Below are 26,815 nucleotides of genomic sequence, written 5' to 3'. Positions count from 1 at the left end.
TTGTAGGAGAGCTCAGTCGGCCTACAAGAGGGAAAAGCAAAGCAGAAGTTATTTCACTTTAAGGGACTTTCATAAGTGAAAGGCAGAGCGCTTAATTTTGTTCTGGAAAAGCTGCTGAGCTGTCATTCACTGCAAGGGAAGGAAGTTAGATAGGTCTTGGGGGCAGCAGCCAGGAGAGCCCCTTCATCCTCTGTGACAAGATGACTCTGAACGTGTCTCTAGAGCACCCGGGGAAGAAATGCCCGAGGTCTCCAGCCTGGGTGTGGGAGGACAGTTTCCATTCCCGAGCCTAGACAGGTGCTGGCGAAATAGGAAGGCAGGGGGTCTTCGGGACGAGAAAAGAAAAAGGAGGCTAGGCTGGCCACAGGTGTGGCTAAAAACCCTAAAATGATTGTGGAGGGGAGCACAAACCTCTTCCGCCTGCTTTCCGAGTTTGGGTGGGAAAGCATGTCTGGGGGAGGGTGGTAGCAATTTCAGGCTCAGTCCCTCACCAGGATGAGTCACAGCTAACTCCAGATCCTTCCCAAAAGACCGGTGGCAAATGAGTGGGCAAGGTGAGCCGAACTCAGACCTTCGGGGCTTAAAATAAAGGAAGCCTCACCTGGTTCAGGTCTGAGATCCTGGGCTCCTCTCAGCTGCAAGAGGGCTAGTGATCTCTGGAGTACCTCTTCGGGGAGGAGGGCCTGTAAGGCAGGGTGGCTGCAGGGGCCACCAGTCCCCTTCCCGTAGAGTCCCGGGACCGACTGCACCGCGTTGGAGGAGGCGGGGAGCAGCGACCCCGGCCTCCCCAGAGGCTTCACGCCCTGCTCTGGGGCTCGGCCACGGGCTGCGGGGTCGGAGCGGACCGAGAGGCTAGGATGTCACTGAAGGAGGATTTTCAGTCCCACCAGACACCCCGGGAGGCCGTGAGTAGAGCCTGGAACCTGCGTGTTGGGCCAGGAGGAGGCACAGAAGGGGCCTGGGCCCTTGCATGCCAAAGGGGAAGAAGGGAAGGAGGGTCCCGAATCGCCTTACCCCCGGGCGACCGCAGCGACAGAAACGCCTGCCAAGCAGAACCGAAAGTGCGGGAGCCGGGGTTTCGCCCCAAGCTTCGGCTCAAAGCCTTGGCAAGCTCCGCCCCGGCTCCTCCGGACCCGCCCCTCCCTCCCAGGGCCGGCCTCTCTCGACACAGCGGCCAGGAAACTTCTCGGTTCTTCAAAGGCCACGCGAGGTTCCGGACGAAAGGACCGGCCAGTCCAGGTAGGAGTTTCAAAGTTTATTTCACCATTCTTTAAGCGGTTAGGGTACAAGTACAATGGGACAGACGACCGGACCCCAGGGCCCTCCTGGACCCCTACAATACAACTCACATGGTCAAGACAGATCCCGTCCCAAATCAACCGAATTAATTACGCACACCCTGCCGCTCAGCCTCTACCCAGAAGCCCCCCACCCACTCCCATAAAAACATTTTAAATAATAAACACGCTGGTTGGCTTGCAGTCTGAATCCTGGCTTATTTAACAGCATTCAAGAGTTATACTGTAAATAAACATCATTATGGCCAATGATTAATTTAACTCACCATTCATTACAATACCAAACCAGGTTAAGTAATACTATTTTACTATCCTTCCCCCTTCAGGCTGGGGGTCAGATTCTTCTTTTTCTGCAAATAATTTTTATGACTAAAATCTGTAGTGTTTTTTGTTACCTCTTTACCAGCTGTACCCAAGACTCCCTTCTGTAAAACAGAGTGAGGACCGGGACCCCTGTAAGCAAGCTCCTTCCCACTCACTCACCCTGCGGTTAAACCAAAACTTTTTCAGTGAGTTTGCTCCCATCCAAGTCTTGTAAAACACCCGCCTCTTTTTTCTCATTCTAGGTTCTCTTGAACAGATTGCAAACATTCAGCAGGCCATCAGGATTTCCTAAGCCTCACACCCACTCACTTGCCCACCCCTGAACTTTACCGAGATTCACACAGGAGCCTGCCTTTCACTTTTCTCATGTTCCTGTACACCCCCGCCCACTCTACTGTAAAGAAGACCTGCCCCCCCAACATAAAGAAAAAGGGTAACTGTTCAATTGACTTTTCCCTTTAATAGAAGAGTTTCTTTCCTTCTTTGTAGCATTAGCAAAATATTTCACACTACCTAAATTTTCTCCCTTAAATAAAATAAAATGTATGCAAAATTGCTACAACAGACACTGCTCAACAGGCGCTGCTGGGTCAATGAGCACACTCCCAGCTCCTTTCTCAGAAGCGGGGAGACCAGAAGGTGGCTATTCTTTAAACGCATCACTGGGGCTCTTTTGAAAAACAACAGTGCCGGTTACTAAAACCTGCAGGGGAACGACTTTCTCCCTGAGAAGGGAAGAGGAACAAAACTCCCATCGCGCCCTGGCTGTTATTTTAATACCACACAGCTATGAAGCTTGGGATAGGTTAGAAAAATTATGAGAACAATTCTGGAAAACAACTTCCAAGGTTAATTTCTTTTATAAACTGACAATTAACAGATACCCTCATTAAAAACATCCACATTAAGCAAAGAAAAATACTCAACTTCAATACAAGCAGGAAGAAAAATGCCTCTATAGGAAGTTTAAGTTGCACTTTTCAATGCGCTAAAACAGATAAGAGTTTTATCCAGATCAATTGAAAAATGCTCTTCCTACGATTCATCTAACGTCTAACGTGAAGATTTAAGTTCTGGCCTTTCATTTGCTCCAAAAAAATACCGCAAGGCAGGTATTGTCTTGATCGTTCAATGACGGGCTCTAGGTAGGTTCATCAGATTAAAAAACAAGCAAGGGCCTCCACCCCACTCCCCCAAAACAGAATAAAGATCGTCTCTGAGCAGCAGGCCAAGTTGTTTAATACGAGGTCACTCCTCAGTAGCGGTGGCTATACCAGTCGTTGTTGTTGATCTGGAGGAGTTCTGTCACAACCTGCAGGATGTTGTAATTGTGTTTCTTCAGCAGCCTTAGGTTTAGCTGCCTGTCACAGAAGCCCATTTCAAAGAGATGGGACATCAGGGCTGCTGTCTGATCTTCGGAAACTAGTGGCTGTGTAGAGTCAAGAAAAGCAGAACAACGTTTTTTGTATAATCTGTGTTTATCTTGTTAAGGCATACTCATCTTCCAGATTTACTCAAAAGACTAGGTAATCAGGTGCAAGGCTATGGCACTCCTGTCCACCCAATACTGATGGGTCTTCTGAGGGGATAAGAAGGACTGGGAAGGCCCTGCTTTGGATTAGGTATGTCTGCACCCTGAACCACGTGACTAGTGAACTGTCTTTAGAAGGAGATGAAGGAAAAGATGCTAACGAACTCTGGAAGCCCTGTGAAGTTAAAGGTGACTGTGGCGATGGGGCAAGAAGACGCAAGAGAAGAGATGGTAATTGGAAGAAAGTATGGGAAACGGGAAGAAAGTATAGCCAGCGCGAGCCTTAACCACTGGACCACCAGGGAAGTCCCTCCCACGGGTCTTAAAAATAAAATCCAAAATCACTTAACACAGCATCCCACCTACATCATTGGTCTTTTCTCTGCTTGGCACAAATTCACCCTCCAGGTTCACATTTCCAAGTCTCTGTACTGGCTACTCTGTCTACAACGCCCTCTCTAACCCTCTCTCCTGGCACACACTCATTTTGTCCTTTAGGACTGAGCTCAGGCGTCATCTACCAGGACGCCTTCCCTGGCCCCACCATGGGGCCGACACCAGGCTGAGGTGTTCCACTGGTGTGAGAACACTGGCACAGCATCTCACGCTGCACAATAAACGTTTTTGGTTTTTTTTTCTTAATTGAATGGAAGATTCTTTAAATTCTATAGTGCTTTGCAATTTTCAAAAGTTTCACAGATAAATGTCCGTCTGCTTATTTCCCACTGTCTCTGGGCAGGAACTGGTGTCCGAGTCACCTTGTCGTGCTGGCACCTGGGAGAGCGACCCCACACACAGTAGGTCCGCGACCAACGTTAGGTCTTTTTTCTTTCCTCCCTTAAGTAACTCAGCCCAAGTCATACCGCTGGAAAGTGGCAGAGTTGTGTGTTAAAGACTAAACTTAAAGCTCATGCTTGCTATGATGCCATGCTACTCTCTCCAACCCAGGCAGACGCCACTGTTTTCACTGGTGACTTGGCTTCGGTTCAGGAAAATAAAACACACTGACCTGTGCAGTGACCGGTGGTCCAGCAAACAAGGCCTTGTATGCAGAGGCGGCAACAGACAAAGCCCCCTTCACCAGCCCTCCAGCAATGCTGCTCCCATGGTGGTGCCTGCAGGGGGGAAAGCCAAATGTCTCCCTAAAGAAACAATCGTTTCTTTAGGAATCCTTATCTTCCTACAGATAATCTGGGCTCTAATCCTGGGAAGAAAATGAGATTTCCCTGAGAAAAAAATCAGATGTAAAAGGAGAGTGGGACTATTTTTCTATCAGTTTTCTAGCTACAAATCTGGGCTTGACGTAGGGCCCAGCTCTTACTGCTTGCTGCAAGGTATGGGCACTGCAGAAAGCACATCACCCTGGTTAGCGTGCCAGCTTTCGGCCCCAGCTGGAAACTAATGTGCTCAGCAGCACACCGAGGTACTGGCAGTCTGCACGCTCAGTTCTCATCTCAGAGGAAACACCTCCCAAAGGAAAGGTGATTTTCTGAACGCTGTACGTAGGGAGGAGCCTGCCGTGACACTGCTCTGAGATGACAGGGAGCAGAGAGGCAGGTGTGTCTAAGGAAACGTTATAAAGATGCACAGCGGGCTGGGCCTTCCTGCCTTCTTCTCTGGTACTAAGCAGGGGTTGAATCTGAGGGAACTTCCTCCTGGTCTGGGATGTGAACACTCTTATTAAGCACCACCATTAGCCCTCTGCTCAGTGTTGCTCACAAGCTTTAGGAGAAATAAGAACAGGAAGGAATGCGGGCTCTCCTTCTCCGCTCTCGGCAGGTGGCACATGCTCTGAGAGGCTCGTGTAAGCGGAGGCAGTACTAGGATATCCATCTGCTTCTGAAGGAGAGGCTGCACAAGGACGCCCCAGTTACCTTGAGTGGTCATAGCTCTTCTGTCTGCTGTTTACAAGTCCTGATGAGCCTCTGAGCTCTAAAAGCAAAAGAGCTGTTGGTTAGATGCAGCATCCATAAACACCTAGTGTTTCCTAACTCACTGCAAGGCTATTTTTGAGGCAGGTGGCAATCTGATTGCAATGTTTAAAGTCTTTTTTTTTTTCCTTTTTAAATATTTGAGAAATTTTGCAGGTGGTTTAAGTAAATGTTAAAGAAAACTGTCCAGCATGCAATGCAAGGTGAGTGTTTAGTGCATCAGAAAAATTAATTCTATAATCCTATCACAATAGTTTATTAGTTCTTAAGTACTTTCAGGTTTTGTTTTTTGAGGACGAGAGGAAAGCGACTTTGAGGGTCTACTCACAACTTTAAAGTGCTATTCTCTTTATTTTGTAGATAAGGAAACAGACCTTTAGGTCTTAAAACCCTGCTGAACCACTGCAAGGTCACACGGTGAAGAAAGGTGGAGCTGAGGCTGGAGCCTCGACTAGTCTGGCCCCAAAGCCTGTGTTCTTTCCACTATAGCACAATGCCAACCTCTATGGGATCTCGTTTAATAAATATTAAGCTAGAAGATAGAACAGAAAGAGTATGAGGCAGGAGCACAGAAAAAGTCAAAGGGCATGTTTCTAAAAACTGCCAAGAATCACAAAGATAGAGTGCCTATTTATACCTGCTTCCATTAGAAAGGAGCACAGAAAAAGAGAAAGCTCAGGCTGGTCATTACCTCCTCTGCTCTGATCAGGGACTGAAAAAACTTCTGGTACGGTAACTGGTAAATCCACTCCTGGGGAACCATGCTGCTGTGCATACGGAGGACTCCTTTCAGAAAGACACAATATTGAAAGTAAGTTGAAAAGGCGCCTACAGTAACTGTGGAGAAACAGTAAACAGAGCACAGCAGTGCCAAATTCTCTACAGAGGCTTCACATTTCTGATCCAGATCACATGTCTGAATTTAGGGATCAGGTGAGAAGCGCTCATTCTTCTTCTGGTTTTCCTCTTCAGCCACAGTCAAGCTATAAAGACTGGCTTCAGTCTGGTCACTTCCCCCTGTATCAAGTGGTGCTGATAAAAGAAAATATCTAGCTCCCTGGGAGAATGTTTTAAATTATAGTCAAGGCTCCACCATTTTCCATACTGTGAGAGAGCAGTGATACAGACAGAACCAGTAGAGAAAAACAGTAACTTCTATCTGGTTTTGCAGTATAGTTGTTTCCATAACAGATTAAACTTCTTATTCTACTTTGTTTGGATTAGAATGAGAATGAGTTTTTGCTGCCTTTGCCCATGAGTCAACAGGACAGGGAGGAAGGTCCAGGGATGTTTGTGTTTAAAAACTGGCTCTGAATGATCAAAACATAAGTAGATAAGATTATACTCAGATAATTAAGGTTAACTGAAACAAGTATTTCTTTAAATCGAGAATACACAAATACTGGGAAGTACAACGTTTATTCATCAGACTTTACTACGGGAAATAGACTCTTCCCTTGCTGACAAAGAAACAGGTTTTGAGATCAGGTTGAGTCCTCTCTCTTTATTCCACCTCTGGAGAACAGCCCAGCAGAGCGGGGTGTGGATGATACCTGGGCAGCCGTGGCGGAGGCCCTACCACCTCTGGGGTCAGGGGCACTGTGTCCAGAGTCTGTGAGGTCATAAGGATGTCATTGATGCTGTGCCCCTGTGGCTGGTTCTCCCCTCCAGGGGGTCTCTCCCCAGCCTCGACTGGTTCCTGCCCAGCCTCAACCCCAGGCTCGCCTTCAGCCGCTCGCTCCAGGCCTGGCTGCGAGAGGGCAGAGCTGTACATGGAGTCCCCCAGGGGGCGGCTGGTGTCAAAGCACTCGGGCAGGATGATGATGTAATCCTCCGAAGAAGCAGAAGACTGACTCTGAACTTCATCTTTGAGCTCCTCCTCCTCCTCCTCCATGACAGCTTCTTCTTCAACAATACGGACAATCTCTTCCCTCTTGTCTCCAAGTGGTCCCTCTTCGGGTGGGGCAAATTTCACTAAAGGATGAAAGCAACCAACTTTAAGGTATAAGCTAAAAGCAGCCCCTGTGCTACCCTTACCCCACCAAGCCTTGTAGGTCACGAGCTATAATTATGAAACCCAGAGGACGGGGGCAAACCAGAGGGAAGGGTTGCTGAAACCACAGTCATGGCCACATCCTAAACCTACGCAAAGCCAAACAGAACCAAAGTTCACAAAAACAACATTGGCAGAAACATCGAGGCTTCTGAGAACACTATGAATCTTAAAGCAAGGAGGCCTCATCCATCCCTGTTCCTCTTCACGTGACGGTTAACATACTGAGACGGGTTCAAATCAAAACTGATATACTAACAGTGCTATAAGAAGAGAAAATGTTTGGTGGTAAATACTTAAGGACTGTATGACTACTTTCCTCCTCTTCTTTGCAAAGTAATGAGTAGTCATGATAGAAAATTGGCAAACATGGATGAGGAAAACAAAAAAAGAAATAAAAAAGTACCTATAATCTTATCAGAAATAACTACTGTGAACACTTTGGCGTTAAGTCCTTCCAGACTTTTTTGTTATGCATTTGTACACAAGTATGTGTGAGGAAATACATATATTTTTAAAAATATACAGTTTAAATATAGATATATAAATGAAAAAGTGAGATAAATCATGCTTAAAGGTATAGGTCAAATTTCACTATAATAAACACAAGACATTTTTTCACATTATTTTGATGTAGTAGAATTTGAGTTTTTGGATAGTACTTGAAATACATGACAGTGGTTCTACCTATCTGACATCTAGAAATTTCTGCCACAAAGAAATTTATTACAGCGGAATTTAACCTTGAGAAACTTAGTCTGGTGCTCTTGTTTCTGCCCACTATTTCCTGACTGCTGCCCTTGGAGAAAGGAGACAACTCAGCTGCCAGTGGGGGTCTCTGCTGAGGGGCTCTGTCAACTTACAAGAAGACTCCTTACTGCAGAATCCAGGCAGCACAACAGGCTGCTGTTCCTCTGTGGCGTGTAACTGAAATTCTGCCCCTGAAGAAGTACAGAAATGAGTCATGGTGGGTGCTTTGCTCCTGATGCTATAAATAAAATGGTCAGGCAGCACATGTGGAGCCCAAAGAAACCACCATATCCGAATTCTAACAAAGATCCCGCTATCTCCACTCTCAGTAAGGAAGAGCACTTCTGTCTGCTCAGGTCTGGCAGTCACAAGTCAGGCGTCACCTCAGTTTGTGGGGGGGGGGATTCAGGGACACTCACTGTGCGTGGACTTCTGTCTGCAAGGTGGTTTGTGATCTGGGGCAGCATCCAAGGTAAGGGATCGGATTACAGTCTCACACACGAACTGGGTCCCACTCAGGTCATCTTCTGCTTCCTCCACTGAAGAAATGTTCTCAGCCCTCTTCTTTACCGACACTGTGGAATCTGAAAAAGACATGAACTTTGTCTGCAATTGGTGTTTAAAGTGTTGAAGATCTTTCTCCAGTCATGTACCCATGCTGATGCGATGCCAAGGAATAGCGGCTATCGGTGCCATGTGAAGGTGAGGAGACTTCAAAAAATGAGATCCTACAGAAAACCCACTCACACAGCAAGGTAAGGTTAGTAGGGGGTACGTGTAACAACAGGGTGTGGTATGGAAGGGGGGATGCAGATACTTTACAAATATTTAACCCCTTACCAGGAAGTTCTTTAAATCCCGCCCCTTCACTCTCTTCCTGTATCTGCCCCAAGCCTGGCTTCTCTATTAAAGGACTGTCATGTGGCAGAGGAGACATGCAGGGAGTCATATCTGGAGAATGAAGACAGGAGAACCATCAACCACGAAAAAGCATCACATCATCAACAGTCAGTGTCCAGAAGCAGCAGCTCATGGGCTTCTTGCCTCCTGCATGGCTAAAATAAACCCAGGTACACTTCAAGGCGATCTAAAGAATTTCTCCAGACCATTAGGCACACAAGTATCTCAGACAGATCCATCAATGCAGGAAGGATCACAAACGGTTGTTTGGCTTTGGAAGACCATGGCCAAGACAGAGCCATGAATGCAAAGGAACAAAGGGACACAAATATCCAGAGAAAAATGGAGAAGAGGGTCCCTTTATGGTGGGGAAACTTTGCACAAACTGGTATTGTTGCCTCTGACAACAGGGAGAGGAAGGAAAATGAACCAATGGGTGCAGTTTTAATATCACACTGTGGGAGAAATCCTTGCCAACTATTTCCTCAGAATAAAATACTGACTACCAGAGTCAGGGCTGCAGTATTTTGGGGCCTGTTAATAAAATAAACAAGGTGGACCGAGCGACATTCTTACCCACAGGGGTGTTGTGGGGCACTCTCTCCAACTCTTGGACAATATTTATATCCAACAGCTCAAAGGACAGCAGGTCCTGAAAAACAAGGCGCAAGGTTAGGCTACTCGCAGCACACGCTAGAGCCACGTTTTGTCTTGATGGGTCCTGCAGGCCACTGAGTTCTGTATCATCCCAGATTCAACTCTGTTCAAATTCATGCCTCACCTCAGTCAAGTGAAAACAAGAAGAGTTAAATGGGAAGTAGGCATTCAAATAACCAAATGGCAGGAAAGAGAGCAAATGCAGTGGGGGTGAAGGTGAACCAGTTAGGCAGAAAAGAGGAGGCAACTAGAGGGAAGTTGTGGGAAGCACAAGATAAGTTCCCAATTCAAAGACGAAACATTTAGTTTAGAAGCCTGCTTCCACTGGTGATGATTTTGCCATTCAGTGCATCTGACTAGATCAGAGTGGGCATATCTCTAACTTCCTGGGCACCACCTATGGCTCTACCGCCTTTTCTTCAACAAGTTAAGAACTCTTTCCCCAGGGCTTTCTGTCCCTCGCCCCTCAAAGTGCTCAATCTTCCACCTGGGCAGTCAGAAGGTCCACAGATGGGATGTAGAGCTCCCTCTCGCTGGCAGCATTTTGGGCCTTCTGTGGGATGCAGGTTCCTGTCCCTTCTGTCTGCTCAGTTGTTTCACCAGGTGGAATTTCTTCTTTAGCCGGAAGAAGAGCTTCCTATGGAGAGAAACCATTGGGACACATTTTAGGCCCTCAACAGAACTCAAAAGGCAAACTGACGGCTGCCTCCCTAAAAACAAAAGCACTGCATGTATTAAAACTTTTTGTTGGGCTTCCCTGGTGGCGCAGTGGTTGAGAGTCCGCCTGCCGATGCAGGGGACACGGGTTCGTGCCCCGGTCCGGGAAGATCCCACATGCCGCGGAGCGGCTGGGCCCGTGAGCCATGGCTGCTGAGCCTGCACATCCGGAGCCTGTGCAAAAACTTTTTGTTTTGTTATAATTTTAGACTTATAGAAAAGTTACAAGAACAGTACAGAGAGTTTACTAATTACCCCCTTCACCTAGCTTCCCCTAATGACAATAGCTTAGATTAACCATAAAAACAACAGTCAAAACCAGAACATTAACACTGGGTAACTAAATTTAAGTAGTAAACAGGGAAGCTGCCTTAAAAAACTGTGCACCAAGTAACAACCAGGGTAAGACTTCATTAGTATTTAGGAAACATACACAAGGGATATACAGGAGAGATGACTGTTAAGCAGCAAAGGCATCAGCTCAGCAGGTCCACAGGCCAGGCAGCTCTGCTTTCCTCGTGCAGCACAGAGGCTGGCCACACATCACTACAGAGATACGAAAGCACTGAGGGACGCCTGCACCAAGATGCGAAGGACATGCAAACAAAGACCCTGAGGACTAGGCCCAATATAAGCACACGATGTGTTCGAAGGAGGGGAGAAGCTGGCTTCTCCAGACTTCTGGAAGAACCACCAGCTGTGAGTGGGCTCTTTTGGTTTTAGTCACCCTTCCAATGCTCACCTCTTGCTGGCAGGTGAGATCATCACCTTTGCTTGAGCTGATCATGCTCTTTTCAATGTTATCAGGGCTCTCTGTGGAGGGGAAAGGATCCACTATGATACTGCACCAGACCCGAGGCCCAAACTGCTGGCCTTTGTGAGAAAGACGCCAATGGGAAGTGTATGTTCCCTCCAGGGTTGGGGCAATGAACTCCACAGACACAACTCCCACATGGCCGGCCTTTAGGCAGGGAACCAAAACATCCTTCTTTTCTGTAGAAGCCAAAGTCAGGTTTCCCCACATGAACTTGAGCTGAAAAGAATAGTGACAAGAGAAAGAAAGCCTGTCAGTTAAACACACTGCCACCTCAAATCACTTCATCTTCACGTTTTGTGGGGAAAAATACCTTTGTGTCTGTACTCCACTTTACATTTCCTGTATTTTTCATCCTCCAGTGTTTGATAAATTTGGTTCCTGGCTGGAGGTGAGTCCCATCAGGCAAATTCTCATCCACAAATGCTGCACTGAGGGTTGGCATAACTGAGGCACAGGGCTGCAAAGGGAGCCTGAACAGAAATTCAAATATTTAATCACTTGCTGCTGGGTGTGATGTCTTCTGAATACCCAATACTGTGGTTTGAGACGCAGACAGTGACCCTGGAGGATGTACCAATGCACCTGACTTAAAAATAATAATAACAATGGGAATCCCCTGGCAGTCCAGCGGTTAGGACTCCATGCTTGCACTGCAGGGGGCATGGGTTCAATCCCTGGGAACTAAGATCCCGCACGCCAAAAACAACCCCAAAAAACAACCTCAAAAAACAAAAAAACCCCAAGGGGACCTGACTCCTAAGCTAAAAAACTATGGGGAGGATAACTAAAAGGGTCCATAAATTAACTAAAGAGTTGGGCTCTTAAAATATTTGCTTCTTTTGCTTCAAATCCAGACTGCCTCCAGTGAAGAGAGGTCACACCAGCCAGTTTCTGAACCTTCCTGGTTTCTGTTTTTCTGAAGAAGGCAACAAAGCAAGTGTCAAAGATAACTACCAAACCACCCTTTAAGAACACTAGGATTGGAAAATGGGAAGTTTTAAGGGTTTGGGTGTTATGGGTTACCAATAAATAAGACAGAAGTAGGCTTAAGTTCCAGTTTTAGAGGGCTGGACCTAAAGTCCTGGCTCCCGCCCTGGCCCTGGGCTTACATTGGGGTGTTAGACTGCAGCAGGCTCTCGGGTCGGCCCAAAGGAGACTTGGGGCTCTGGAGCCCATGGATCGAATTCCACAGATGAATCTTCCTGTGGAGTTTAAGCTGCTTTTTAAGTTCCTTGACCTCTGCTTTACGCTGTTTCTTCTCAGCTCGCAACCTTTGCTTTTCTGCTTTAAGAAAGTTCTTGTCAACCTGTTTCTGGAGTCTGTGAGATAAAAAACACAGTCTTAAAGAACAAATCTCACAAACAAATCTTGAAGCTATTCAGGAACTTCCCTGGTGGTCCAGTGGGTAAGACTCTGCGCTCCCTATGCAGGGGGCTCGGGTTCAATCCCTGGTTGGGGAACTAGATCCCGCATGCATGCCGCAAAAAAAAAAAAAAAAAAAAATTCCCACACGCCACAATGAAGATCCTGAGTGCCACAACTAAGACCCGGTGCGGCCTAAATAAATAAATGAATAAATATTTTAAAAATCTTGAAGCTATTTTGAGCCACTTGTGGTCTCTATCAGCGTCAGCTTCTAGGTTAGTTTCTTAATTTCTTTCTGTAGTTCTCATTTCCATCTCATTAGCTTTGGAGGATAATTATCCCCATCATTGCACATCAACTGGAAAGGAGTGGGAACTAAGGAGACTGTTTGTTTTTTTGTTTTGTTTTTGGCCGCGCCATGCGGCATGTGGGGCCTTAGCTGCTCGACCAGGGATCGAACCTGTGCCCCCATGCTGTGAAAGCGTGGAGTTCTAACCACTGGACAGCCAGCGATTTCCTAGGAGACTATTTGTAGTTTTGTGATTCACACCCTGTCACCAAAACCAAGAAACCAAACAGAGAACAAGCATCCCATGCACATATGGTTTTACCTGGCCTGTTCCAGAGCAGCAGGAAGACGAGGGGTAGAGAACCTCGAGTGGGAGAAGGGTTCAGAGGAGCCCACAACAGGTCTCCGCAACTTCAGCAGGACATGGTTGGAGTCGTGGGCATATGGCCCCGATTCACAATCTTCACAGATATTGTAGGACGCGCAGAGGCTGTGAAGAAAAGAAAGGAACAGTGGGAAGTACCTGAGGTTGGGCGATAGGGACCCAGACTTCCTTATTTGCTCTATTACCAGCTAGGTGGGAACCTGAGCACATCACCCATCCATGCCATGTCTCAATCCTCATGAATAAAATGAGGATAATAACACTTCACCTGTATCTATTTCAAAGGACTATCTATGGGAGAAAACGAGATATGAAAGCATCTGGAATATGGAGATAATCCTTGGGGATCCAATTTTGTTTTGGGGAACTTAATTTTGGCTCTTTTAATTCAAAAGTATATATGAACACAACAATCTGAATACCCTTCAAATGCTTATTTTCTCTTGTGGGTGAAGAGTAGCTTGTTTCCAATCCAGAGCTGCGATGGATGATGCTCAGAGGTGAGCACACCCTTTACCTCCCGAATGCTAGAAGGCCCGCCTGCTCTAAGTTCTACTAAGAGCTGTTCATTGCCAAGTTACTGCTTTACCTGCACTGGTAGCGCACACCAACGATCCTCCTTTGGCAGCTGCTGCAAGCAATATGCCAGTTGAACTGGTTTTCTGGCAAAAACAGTGTTTCCTCTGAAATAGGCATTGAGACTTCTGAAGGACAGGAACCCAAGGATGGATTCTGGAGGATAAGCTTCTCACGTAATTTCTGTTCAAGCTTCTCAACCGTTTCTTTAACCACTTGCTCTCTGAACTAGAATACAGAGAAGACGGGAGGAAAAAACCCCTCAGTTCCAAGACTGGAAAAAGGCATGAAAATATCAAATAGACCTGAAACCTCACCATCTCTGGTATAACATAAGAGCATAATAAACAGGTAATAGCTACTGAATGAAGGGACAGAAACGAAGCAAAAAAAAAAAAAAAAAAGGTCTATTCCTTCCGTAGCTAAACTGGTTCAAATCAAATACCAAACAATCCACTGATGGGTAAATTTCTAACTCTTCCTTCTCAAGCGCAGAAATTTGTCCCTTTCCCTTACATCCTTAGAATTAAACTCCCCCCTTTTTCTAGTACATTATTGCAAAAGCTAGGAACTTTCTTGACTGGAACTCCTCTAGTTTGGATATTATTAGCTACTATTCTTCATTCACCTGTACCAGAGGCAGCAGCCATCTGGATTTAGCTTTCTGTTTCTTCCACATTCCACCTGTTCCAACACTGCCGCTAAAACCCAAGCCAGAAAGAACACTCACTGTCTCTAGGTAGCTTGTGAACCAGTCTGGGGGCTTGTCTTGAGGCTGGTCTGCGTCACGTGGAGCAGGTGGAAACTGCTGCAAGTAAACACAATCGGAGATAGTTTTTTTTCTTTTTCTGTTTAAAGTAAATCTCCTGAAATGTATTACTTTGAGGTTTCTGTTGCCAAATAATATAAATATATGGTCAAAAAAAATGAGCATGAAAGAGTATAGGAAAAACCGAAGTCTTTATGTCACCCTATTCATGCTCCTCTCCAGAAGTAACCACTGTTACTAGTTTCAAAAAGTCAGAGAGAGACAGTCACAACAGCTCCCAAATCTTTGATGAACAGCTCAAATCTTAGACTAGAGACAATGAAACGTAGGTTAGAAAATCACAGAGACAGGTCCATTCCCTTTGTACCTGTGCTGCAGGCTCCTCTGGGGTCTTCATGTCTGATCCCAAGACTCTCACCAGTGAAGAATAATGTGCAAGTGGCTTCTTCCCTGTCCTTGTAACTGGTCGTTTTTCTGCTCCAACTGGGGGTGGGGCTTCGTAGACAACACGATAGCCTTCATGGACTTGCATCTGCAGTTGGTTTCCCTGCTTAACTGCCATCTGAGAGCATACGTTATGAAATTAAAAACAATATTGTGTGATTCTCCTTTCCTAAATAAAATTTCAAAGACAGCTAAACAGAAGAGGTGTGGTAAAATATGCTGGAAAATATCAGGATTCATGCTTCTTTTATTAAATCAAATGACAAATATGTTAACAGTCTGCTGTTTCTTTGCCAAGAATGTTAACTAGGAATGGTTTTGTTAAAAACAAAAGGGTTTTAGTGTAGCTCTTCATTAGGTGAGGTGTTTTCATTAATTGGGTTACTACTTTTCTGTTTAATTTTTTAAATTTAAGTGTAATTGACATATATTAGTTTCAGGTTACAACATAATGATTTGACATTTGTATACATTGTGAAATAATCACCACAGTTTGTCTAGTTACCATCTATTAACTGGTTTTCATGTAGGACTCCACTTACGGATTCTAATTTCAACTTTTCAAAAGTCAATTCTAGACCCAGGAAACTTAAAGCTATGTCCAAAGTTAAGCGTCTACCTTCCCACTAAGAATAGTATTTTGGAAAGCATGCTTAAGTGGTCACCTCTTTTTGAAGAGCATCTTCTTCAATATCCTATTTTGGAAACTCTACTTCAAGGAGCATTTGAGATTCCATGAAGGTACTCCAGCGTCCAAGAAGAGATTAGGGGGTCAAGTCCGTGGGGTTCTAGCTCCTCCCACTTGTTACCCAGTGACAAGATTTGTTCTTCCTTTATCTATTTTCACACATTAGACTTCTTAAGATTCCACTTAAAAACAGCATTCCATGTCCAAAAAGTCTGAAAGCTATTATCTGAGGTCAGGGATCAGCAAGCTTTCTTTTTTCATTTTTTAATTGAAGTATAGTTGATTTACAATGATTCAGGTACACAGCAAAGTGATTCAATTATATATATATATATATATATATATTCTTTTTCAGATTCTTGCCCATTATAGGTTATTACAAGACACTGAATATAGTTCCCTGTGCTATACAGTACATCCTTGTTGTTCAGCAAACTTTTAGTTTTTTTTTTTTAAGTCTTTATTGAATTTGTTACAATATTGCTTCTATTTTTTTAATGTTTTGGTTGTGAGGTATGTGGGATCTTAGCTCCCTGACCAGGGATCAAACCCACACCCCCTGCATTGGAAGGCAAAGTCTTAACCACCAGACCACCAAGAAAGTACCCAGGAAACTTTCTTAAAGGGCCACATAATAAATATTTTAGGCTTGCAGGCCATTCAGTTTCTGTCACAACTACTCAACTCTGCCATTGTGGCACAAAAGTAGCCACAGACAATGCATGATGAATGGGCATGACTGTGTTCTAATAAAACTTTATTTATAAGAATATGTGGCCAGGGTGATGCTGGCAGCAAGGTGGCAGACAGGGATTTTGGGGACACGTAACAAAGGAGTTTTACTGGCAGGATTCAGAAATAAGAATGTGAAACAGAGCACATGGCAACCTAACCATCAACCATCTGTAGGCCTTCGTGGGGAAAGTTCGCGAGGGAAGGCTTTACATTTGGAAGAAAACTAAAAAGTCAGAAAAATTATAAGAAATTGCTACGGCGGGAAATGAAGGCTCAAACCTCACAGGAATCGCAATTCACAGGTTTATACCCTGATCATCTCAGACACCTCTACTTAGATGTAGAGGAAAGACTCAGGAAGCCACCTAGAAAAGCTGACCAGTTCTTATCAGAAGAACAAGTTGACCAGCCTTTGTAAGAAGAATACATAGATGAACCTTTGCCAGAAGAGCAATAGAGTATTGACCAGGCTTTGTCTGAAGAACACTGCAGCTTTGAGCAGCCTCGGCCAGAAGAACAATGTAGCATAAGAGTAAATTCTCTTGCTATTCCAAAGAAAAATAAAAAGAAAACATCAAATCAAACAGCACAAGAAGGACGTGAACAGGTACAAGCTAAGCATGCTGTTAAAGAACAAGAATTAGGAGGAAAAAAGAGAGAGAAGCAGCTCAAAGCCTCTATTAAAAAGGGCCAGTATGACCTTCTTTTTGTTGTTTGGCCACACCACGTGGCTTGTGAGATCTTAGTTCCCCAACCAGATACAGAACCCATGACCTCGGCAGTGAAAGCTCGGAGTCCTAACCACTGGACCACCAGGGGATTCCCACCAGTATCTTCTTTAAAAACAAAACAAAATTAAATCAGACATGTCATCCTTAAAGGTTAAAATATCTGCGGGCTATTAAGTTTTCTTGAATATGTACTATACCTCCTAACAGTTAACTAAATTTGTCAACAGAAACTGGATTGCTAAGCTATACTGAATATAAAATGTCCAAATATTTTGTTTTTGTAAAAGCAAATTATCTATATATACTCTACATAATGTGATTTATCTTCCTTTCTTAATTATAAAATATTGGCTAAATTCCCCATGCTGTAAAATATATCCTCAGAGCTTATTTATTTTATATATAGTAGTTTGCACCTCTTAATCCCCTACCCTTCTTGTCCCTCCCCACTGGTAACCACTAGTTTCTTTTCTGTATCTATGAGTCTGTTTCTTTTTTTTTTTCCTAAAGTTTATTTTTTATTTTATTGAGGTATAGTTGATTTACAAAACACCATTATGTTTTTTTTTAAGTTCTTATATTCAGAGATTGAAATGTTAATGGTGAAATGATATGATGTCTTGAATTTGCATTAAAATGCTTCCTAAAAAGTTTGTGTTGGGGGCTTCCCTGGTGGCGCAGTGGTTGAGAGTCCGCCTGCCGATGCAGGGGATGAGGGTTCGTGCCCCGGTCCGGGAAGATCCCACATGCCGCGGAGCGGCTGGGCCCGTGAGCCGTGGCTGCTGGGCCTGCGCGTCTGGAGCCTGTGCTCAGCAACGGAAGAAGCCACAACAGTGAGAGGCCCACGTACAGCAAAAAAAAAAAAGAAAAAAAAAAAAAAAGTTTGTGTTGGAGTAGATGAAAACAATAATGCAGAATATTAATAATTGTTGACTCTGGATGATAACGGGCACATGGATTCATTATACTATTCCTTCCCCTCGAGTCTGTTTCTTTATGTTATATTCACTAGTTTATTTTATTTATTGAAAATATTTATTTATTTATTTATTTGGCTGAGCCGGATCTTAGTTGCACTGTGTGGGATCTGTTCCCTAACCAGGGATCAAACCCGGGCCCCCTGCATTGGGAGTGCAGTCTTAGCCACTGGACCACCAGGGAAGTCCCTGTTTTACTTTTTAGATTCCACATATAAGTGATAACATACAATACTTGTCTCTCTCTCCCTGACCTATTTCTCTAAGTTACATCCATGTTGTTGCAAATGGAAAAAGTTCATTCTTTTTTATGGCTGAGTAGTATTCCAGTGTGTGTGTGTGTGTGTGTGTGTACACATCTTCTTTACCCATTCATCTGTTTTTTTTTTTTTTTTTTTTTTTTTTTTTTTTTTTTTTTGCGGTACGCGGGCCTCTCACTGCCATGGCCTCTCCCGCTGCGAAGCACAGGCTCCGGACGCGCAGGCCCCGTGGCCATGGCCCACGGGCCCAGCTGCTGTGCAGCATGTGGGATCCTCCCAGACCGGGGCACGAACCCATGTCCCCTGCATCGGCAGGTGGACCCCCAACCACTGCGCCACCAGGGAAACCCCAACCCATTCATCTGTTGATGGACACTTAGGTTGCTTCCATATCTTGGTTATTGTAAATAATGCTGCTATGAACATTGGGGTACAAATATCTTCTCAAATTAATGTTTTTGTTTTCTTTGGATATATACTCTGGAGTGGAATTGCTGGGTTGTATGGTAGCTCTATTTTTAGTTTCTTGAGGAACCTCCATACTGTTTTCCACAGTGGCCACCCCAATTTACACTCCCACCAACAGTGTAAAAGTGTTCCTTTTTCTCCACATCCTCGCCAACATTTGTTATTTGTGGTCTTTCTGATGATAGCCATTCTGACAGGTGTGAGGTGATTTGTTTCTTATTTATTTGCCTCTAAAAGAAGGTTGGCCTGGAGAGCTGAAAGAACCTTCTATTTGAGTGACAGGTTCAAGCATATAATACTTTTGTATCATATTAAATTCAGATGAAATACAATGTTTACAAAAAATTTTAAATATATATATATATATATATTTATATATATACATACACACATACATATATGGCCAGCTTCCCAGCTATAGTTTGCCAACTCCTATTCTAGACCATAAACCAAGAAGCTTTTTCTAAAATATTTGGTAGAGTCTGTGGAAAAAATTGCTCAAGAAACAACTACAATGAACTGTGTCAAAATATAAACATGGAATTTTAAGTATTATATGTTACTACAGAAAAAAATGTATGTAGAAAAAGTCTTGCTTCCTAGGGCAAGACAGGCTTATATAAACTCTAGACTGCTGAGATCCAAGATTTCTGACAGAATAGGTAAACTAATAGTGGCTGTGAAAAAGGTAGAGTAATTCTGAAGTTTTTAAATGACTTTTTTAATGAAACTACTGTAGCTTCTGAATATGGAAAAACAAAAGCCAGAAGATTGGAGAAGAGTAAAGGGGTGTTGGGAGACATCATGTTACAACAGCTTAAAAGCAAAGAGGAAGGGCTTCCCTTGTGGCGCAGTGGTTAAGAATCAGCCTGCCAATGCAGGGGACACGGGTTCGAGCCCTGGTCCAGGAAGATCCCACATGCTGAGGAGCAACTAAGCCCGTGCACCACAACTACTGAGCCTGTGCTCTAGAGCCCGCGAGTCACAACTACTGAAGCCCGAGTGCCTAGAGCCTGTGCTCCGTAACACGGCTAATGGAATTCAGAATTCAGAAGCCACCGCAATGAGAAGCCCACGCACCACAACGAACAGTAGCCCCCACTCCAGCAACTAGAGAAACCCCATGTGCAGCAACGAAGACCCAACGCAGCCAAAAATAAATAAATAAAATAAATTTAAAAAAAAAAAAAAGCAAAGAGGAACTAGGGGGGCCTCCCTGGTGGTGCAGTGGTTGAGAGTCCACCTGCCGATGCAGGGGATACGGGTTCGTGCTCCAGTCTGGGAGGATCCCATATGCCGCGGAGCGGCTGGGCCCGTGAGCCATGGCTGCTGAGCCTGCGCGTCCAGAGCCTGTGCTCCGCAACGGGAGAGGCCACAACAGTGAGCGGCCCGCGTACTGCAAAAAAAAAAAAAAAAAAAAAAAAAGAGGAACTAGGAAGACCATGTGAAAACTGGGGCAGAGGGAAATTTCTTTTTGTTGTTGTTCTATATTTTTTAATAAAGTTTGTAATCCAGTGGACATGCAAAATAAAACTGCGCTGAGAAAAAGTTTCATAAATTAATACGTGTTAGGAAGTTGTGGGAGAGGTCAAGGTCACAGGAAGAAGGGAAGCCAGTCTTTTGTACAGGCTTTTTGTGCGTGTGTGACACTTCCAAATGGTGGGGGCAGGGCCCGTGCTGTAACGAAGTGCACTTATACAAATGAGTGACAATACAAAGTCTGAGTATGAAAATAAGATTTTCTCTGAAAACGCATTTTTGGCACAGATTAAAAAAAATGTACGTTGCAGAATCTGATTTTTAAATCAGTATTATATATATTTATATATATTATATACTTATATATACACACACATCCCAAGTCCTGCAGAGGGAAATTACGAAGCATGAAGAATTACTAACAGAGACGGGTATTTCAACTAAGAGAAACCAGGAAAGGGCCTGAATGTCTAAAACCAAGAGACTGGCTGGTAAATGAGGATTTCTGAGTAAAAACCAAGAAGACATTGGCTAAACTTTTGAAACAAGTGGCACTCAGAATAGCAATTCTGACCAAAAACCAGGAAGGGTAAATCCAGCTCCTGATTTAAAAAAAAATCTTGCCTTTCCCTCCCTAGACAAAAAGTGATTATGGAAAATGGCTCAGCCTGGATTAGAAGTTCAAAAAGGATAGTCAGTGAAAGGTCAGCTTAGCACACCTTAAATAAGGGACCTCGAGGAATACTCTTAATTCATCACTGACATACAAGAGGTTGTAACTGGATGGTTTATACCTTAAATTCTTCCACATTATAGTGTAATATTCGATAGGGAACAAGGTGAAGGAAGGAGATAAAAAAAATGTGATCCAGAGAGCATCATTTCAGAGAGTTCTTTCAATTTTGAAATGCCAGTACAGTGGCATCAAGACCAGCAATGAGATGCAATGATACTGGAAAGAATCTTTATATTAGGAGGTACCTTTTGCTGCGTGGTATGCTGAACTCATTGTAGTCTCCCTAAAAATGTGTTTTGCTGTGTTTATAGTCATTAGTTTCTCCACATGGCTAATGGAATTCAGGCTCAAGTTTTAGTCCATAAACATTTTTAAAAGTATTTGAAAATAAGATGAAATGATCATTACCTTAAGTGCTTCTTCATATTCTCCTAGAAGGACAAAAATATACATACTGTGATTTTTTTTACCAGCTCATAAGATTCTATTAAGCACAGACAATTCTTACTTTTAAGAATTCTTAGCTTACAGTCCTTACACATGAACAGCTACTACCTTTTTGCTGACAAATTCCCTTCTTACCGCATCATAAATAGAAGCTACCTGCAGATTAGTTCTCCCCCTTAAATCCCTCTCTCTGCTACTAGAGTCTTCCAGTTACAAAAACTCAATCCAGCTCCCTCACACTAGGCTTAGTGAAGCTCAAGACTCAAGGAAGTTCAAAGATGGTGTTAATACTCTCATTTCAGCTGGTTAAAATAAGCTTCTGGGGGTGAGCCTGGGAACCTCATCTTCAAATAGAACATTGCTCCTGTGGGAAAATGCACCCCATGCTCCCAAAAACCAACCATCTTATTTATAACTTGACTTTAACATATATACCAAGTCAAGGACAAAAGCGATACCAGGAAAACAAGTTAAATGTGTTGAATTGGGAAACACGTTTTTCAAAACATGAGCATCTTAAATGTAAGAGAACCTCTCATTAAAGCTGTCCTTTGGGTCCAATCAAGGCACCAACCTATACACAAAAAACTTAAAAAATAAAGATCTCCTATGTAACTAATGCCTATGGGTAAGTGAGTGCATTTATTGCATACCAAATTCTACTCTAAAATAAATACTGCAACAAGATTTGAACGTAAATGGAAATGCCAATGCCTATGATCAGATTAAGGCTTTTAAATAAAGCTGAATAGGTTCTCTTAGGGACTCACCTTGACTGTTGATGGATACCTGTAAAAGGAAAAAAAGCAACAGTGAATTATGAACCTCTCATCAACTGAGCAATTCAGCATATCCAGCCTCACAGGACAGATACAAAACCTCAGGTCAGGTGTTCAGCTTTTCCAGTATCTGAACTAAATGTGAATAATTAAGTAATTTTACTGCTTAACTATTATATCCTCCTTGATTTCAGGTAGTTAAGAAGCAGCATAATACAGTGGCTAGGAGCCTGGGCTCTGGAGCCAGAGGGTATAAAGTATGTATATCAGAGGGTATGAGTAGTACCCTACTCTGCTATTTCCAAGCTTTTGTGCCTTTGGGCAAGTTACTTAAACTCTCTTTGCCTCAGTTTTCTCATGGGTAAAACAGAGATAATGATAACAGTACTGTTGTTAGTCTGACACATTGTAACCACTCAATAAGGGTTTGTCATTATTATTTTTATTACTAGAAACTAAATAGCAGCTTGTGATATAGTTGAACATAAGATCACTATACAGTTTTAAAAGTTATCTCTCAGATTTTCTTCTTCAATGTCGCTTCCCTATTTCTCAACTCCATCTCAGATGGCACAAATCAGCTTAGAACATGCAATTATCAAATATGTTTAAACTCCTACACAAATGAGATAAACACTATTCTGAACTTTTTGAGCTCCACATCCCTCTTGAGAAATAAGATCCCTATTCTGGATACCGGGTCATGGGTACCATAATATACTTTACCTCTTCATTTTCCTCATCCAGGTATTTTATTTGAATAGTGTTCAAATCAAATGAAACTTTTACCTGCAAATGAAATGTACACACTATATGATCAAGTTATCAAAAAGGCAGGTTGTAATAGAACCCTAGAAGTCATAAAATAAAGGATTGACATATTTCACTACATAAAAATTAAACATTTTACATGGTTAAAAAAAACAAAGTCAAAAGACAAGCAATAGACTGGGAAAAATATTTGCAAATCACGAGAGACAAAGGGTTAATATCTGCAATACACAAGAAGCAACTGCTAATCATAAGATCTTAACTGGTAAAAGTGGGCCAAAATCTACAGAAATTTCACCGAAGAAATCAGATATGCCTAACAAATACATGAAAAGATGTTTAACCTTAATGGTAGTCAGAACAACCTAAATTAACGCAATGAGATGTCATCTCAACAGAATGGCAACACAATTTTTAAAGCTGTAACATGCAATGTTGAGGAATTCCCTGGCAGTCCAGTGGTTAGTACTCCGGGCTTTCACTGCCGAGGGCCCAGGTTCAATCCCTGGTTGGCGAACTAAGATCCTGCAAGCCACGCATTGCGGCCAAAAACAAAAACAAAGACATCCAATGTGGATAAAGATCCAGGGCACTGTCGTGTGCTTCTGTGGGGTCCTACCATTGTTCTGCAAAGCATATAGTAGTATCTATGAAAATTTAAAGTCACATGCTTGGTGACCCATTAATTTCACTTTGGGAAACTTTATCCTATAGAACAGTGTATACATTATATATACAAAGAGGGATCTCCTGTAGTTTATTTTATAGTGGTAAAAGGAAAAAAAGAACCCCAACCTTTTGGAAATTGAGGCATTATGCTAACTGAAATAAATCAGACAGAGAACTACCGTATAATCTCATTACCGTGGAATCTTAAAGAGAAATAAACAACTCATAAACTCATAGATACAGAGAACACATTGGTGGTTGCCAGAGGCAGGGAATGGGAGGTGGATAAAATGGGTAAAGGTGGTCAAAGGTACACACTTCCAGTTATAAAATAAAGTCCTGGGGATGTAATGTACAGCACAGTGACTACAGTTAATAATATGTACTATATTGTATATTTGAAAGTTGCTAAAAGAATAGATTTTAAAAGATGTCATCCCAAGAAAAAAAAATTTTAACTGTGTGTGGTAATGAATATTAACTAGACTTACTGTGGTGATCATTTTGCAATACACACAAACATAGAATCATTACGTTGTATACCTGAAACTAATATAATGTGATATGTCAACTATATCTCAATTGAAAAAAAACCACAAAACACCCTAGAAACAATCTTTCAATAAGGGATGGTTAAATTGTTGTATTAACACCACCAGCAGCTTGGATCCTTGTCTATTCATTGAGAACTGTGTCTATAATACAGGCTGGGTTAAAAAAAGCAAGCTGTAGAGTTACTCAGTTTTCCTGGGTATCACTCATGTATACAGGAGGTATGCACGTTAGTAAACCACTACTTGTTTTTCTCCTGTTTTGTTTTTAAAAAGCAAGTTGTAGAATAATGTTCACAGTATGGTATGATAACTGTATGAACATGGAAAATGTGGGAAATACATTCAGGGCTGTTAACACTGCTTACCCCCAAAGAGGCTAGAATAGCGGGTGGAGGGTGTGGGGAGTGGAGGGATGTTAACGTTTTCTTTATATATGTTTGGATTGTTTCACTTCTTACAATGGGCATGTATTACACTTTTATAATTTAAAATTTACAATAAAGAAAAAAGGCAAGCTGTCAGCTCATTTAACTACTAGGAAAAAAAAGATAGCTGTGTTTGATTTTCAGATCATTTGACAAACAAGATCCAACTTTCTGGATAACTATCTGTCCAGGGTAGTATAAAGGAAATATTTTTCCTGGAAGACAGAGGATGAGATCAGATCTTTTGAGGTCTCTCCACCATTTCTTTTCCTTTTTGGTTACCATAACACATAACCAGAGAAAAGTAGGTTTTTACCAACCAGGTAAAACTAGGTTTTTACCAAAGAGTTTCATTAGACAAACACAGTTACACAGGAAGTAAAACATTCACTACTGCAAATCAAACAAAAACAGAAGAGTACAAAGGGCAAACCAAGAAGAGGAAAAGCACAAACAACAACGAAAGTGATAGATGAGCTGCTATCTGAACACCCCTGCGAGTTTTTCCTGCTCAACTTTGAGATATTCATCCTCTGACCTAGCAATAAAAGCAATCGATCAGCTCTTGCAAAACACAAATTATATCCTTGGTGGTTCAAAAACCACAGTAACCTATCTGCTCTCAAGCAAGAGAACATTCACCTCAGGCCTCGTTCAGGTGGAGTCCACACCAATTCATTCCTCAGGCTGTTTCTAAAATAAACAGGATTTCTAAGTCCTATCTCACTTAAAAAAATAAATTTACCTTTCCTTTCTAAACTCCTCAGAACGAATTTGTTTGTTTCCTCTACCATGGCACATCTCCTATACGAATCCCAAGCCCCTGTCAAAAATAATTTTCCAAAAGGCCCAGAAATGGTAAATATGACAGACTTTACAGCTAGGAAGCACAACTAAAAATTGCTACCTCTGGAAAAAATATTTATGCTTAAAGGATGGAGAAACAAAACAAAGTAACACTCACCATAGCTTCCACATCAGCCCAAGTTGTATTTTCTGGATCAGAAACTAGAAAGCTTTGAGTTTCATTTTTAAAAGTCACATTTAGAGTAACCTGTGGTTCCATGCTGTGGGGCTAGAGAAGAGAGGATGGGTGAGAGAGAGAAAACACATTAGAAAGAGTTCTATAAACTGCATAAACATTCACTCAACAAATACTTGTGAGGACCTAATACAGGCTAGGCTAGGAGGACACAGCAGTGGGTGTGAAGATAATGTCCCTGCTCTTCTGCTATTTACAGTCTAGTGGGTGGTTTAAAACAAATCTCACTGCCATATGTTTGCAGAGAGAATGTAAATTTTGGCCACATTCACAGAAATCATCTAACATTTGTAAAACCTTTAGGATTTTATGAACTTTATAATGATTGCTTAATTAAAGATACCTACTGCTACATATTTACTAGTAGGTTACCAAGATGAGTAAATGTAGGTCTCCACCCTTGGGGAATTTACATTCCTAAAGCCTGAAAGTGATGGTCTATATTTTTCTTGGAAAAGCAGCCCTTTCCTAAATTGAGCAACCAAGGTTCTCTATTAGATCCATTTAACAAGTTAGAGGCTGAACCACTCGCCAAGAAACTATACAGGGGTAGCATTTAACAACCTTCATCGAAGTTCATGTGTTTTGTTTTTTTTGTAGGCTACTTTTTTTCTTTTATGGAGAATTTCAAACATACATAAAAGTGGAGAGTAGTGAACATCTACCTACAATGATCAACTCGAAACTACCCTCATTTCATCTATACCCTTCCATCCCCCCAATATGGATTGACTGTAGTCAACTAATGTTTTAACCAAACTCACTTCATCCATAAAATAATTGAATATTTACCTCTAAAAGGTAAGAATTTTAAGGATTGATTACTTATGAGTTGTTAGACTGTTTTTTTGACTTTATGAAAAAATAGTTGGTTTAAATCTAAACGTAAGTTGTAATGAAAAAGGCCAGCTTTTTTATATGTTTATATGTTTTTTAAAAAACATATTCATCAGTAAATCTTGACTAAGCATCTACAAAGAGCCAGGTTCTGCTCTAGGCACAGGACATTGGAGAAGAACAAGATTAAGTCTCAGGAGTTTACAGTGTAATGAGGGGAGGGATCACAGGGGTTTAGAAGAGCTGGGTTCCAGACACAGCTCTGGCACATTACTAGCCATGTAAGTGTGAGCAAGTCTTTTAACCTCCGAGCTTCAGTTCCTTAATCTGTAAAATAGGTCTAAGACCTCTGCTTTGCTAACCTCACAATGTTATCATAAGGATCAAGTAAAAATGTGCATGCTATTTCTT

At 42.6% G+C, this 26,815-nt stretch overlaps 1 protein-coding gene and 1 pseudogene across 3 annotated transcripts; one reads left to right on the top strand and one right to left on the bottom strand.

Moving 5' to 3' along the window:
- Positions 1-1,240: 1,240 nt before the first annotated feature.
- NBR1 (NBR1 autophagy cargo receptor) lies at positions 1,241-25,591 on the bottom strand (the record flags this gene model as incomplete). 2 transcript variants are annotated; one of them, XM_079726373.1, is made up of 21 exons in its annotated part: positions 1,241-3,051; positions 4,163-4,268; positions 5,028-5,085; positions 5,776-5,870; positions 6,638-7,058; positions 8,001-8,078; positions 8,307-8,471; positions 8,728-8,838; positions 9,364-9,439; positions 9,932-10,081; positions 10,904-11,194; positions 11,289-11,448; positions 12,088-12,297; positions 12,955-13,122; positions 13,607-13,821; positions 14,324-14,401; positions 14,730-14,924; positions 21,289-21,311; positions 22,098-22,116; positions 22,833-22,895; positions 25,490-25,591. In XM_079726373.1, 21 exons carry the CDS (start codon positions 25,589-25,591, stop codon positions 2,878-2,880), a joined length of 2,958 nt encoding a protein of 985 aa, XP_079582499.1. In that variant the 3' UTR covers positions 1,241-2,877. The 2 variants fall into 2 exon arrangements, with proteins under 2 accessions (XP_079582499.1, XP_079582500.1); XM_079726374.1 differs by lacking the exon at positions 8,001-8,078.
- On the top strand, positions 16,280-16,913 carry LOC307067372 (thyroid transcription factor 1-associated protein 26-like; annotated as a pseudogene). The gene has a single exon. The product of its transcript is annotated as a thyroid transcription factor 1-associated protein 26-like (transcript).
- Positions 25,592-26,815: the final 1,224 nt, after the last annotated feature.

This window comes from Hyperoodon ampullatus, assembly GCF_949752795.1.
Source record: "Hyperoodon ampullatus genome assembly, chromosome: 19".
NCBI classification, from domain to species: Eukaryota; Metazoa; Chordata; class Mammalia; order Artiodactyla; family Ziphiidae; genus Hyperoodon; species Hyperoodon ampullatus.
Note: the sequence above shows the minus strand (reverse complement) of the source record. Positions and strands in the feature narration are given on the sequence as shown.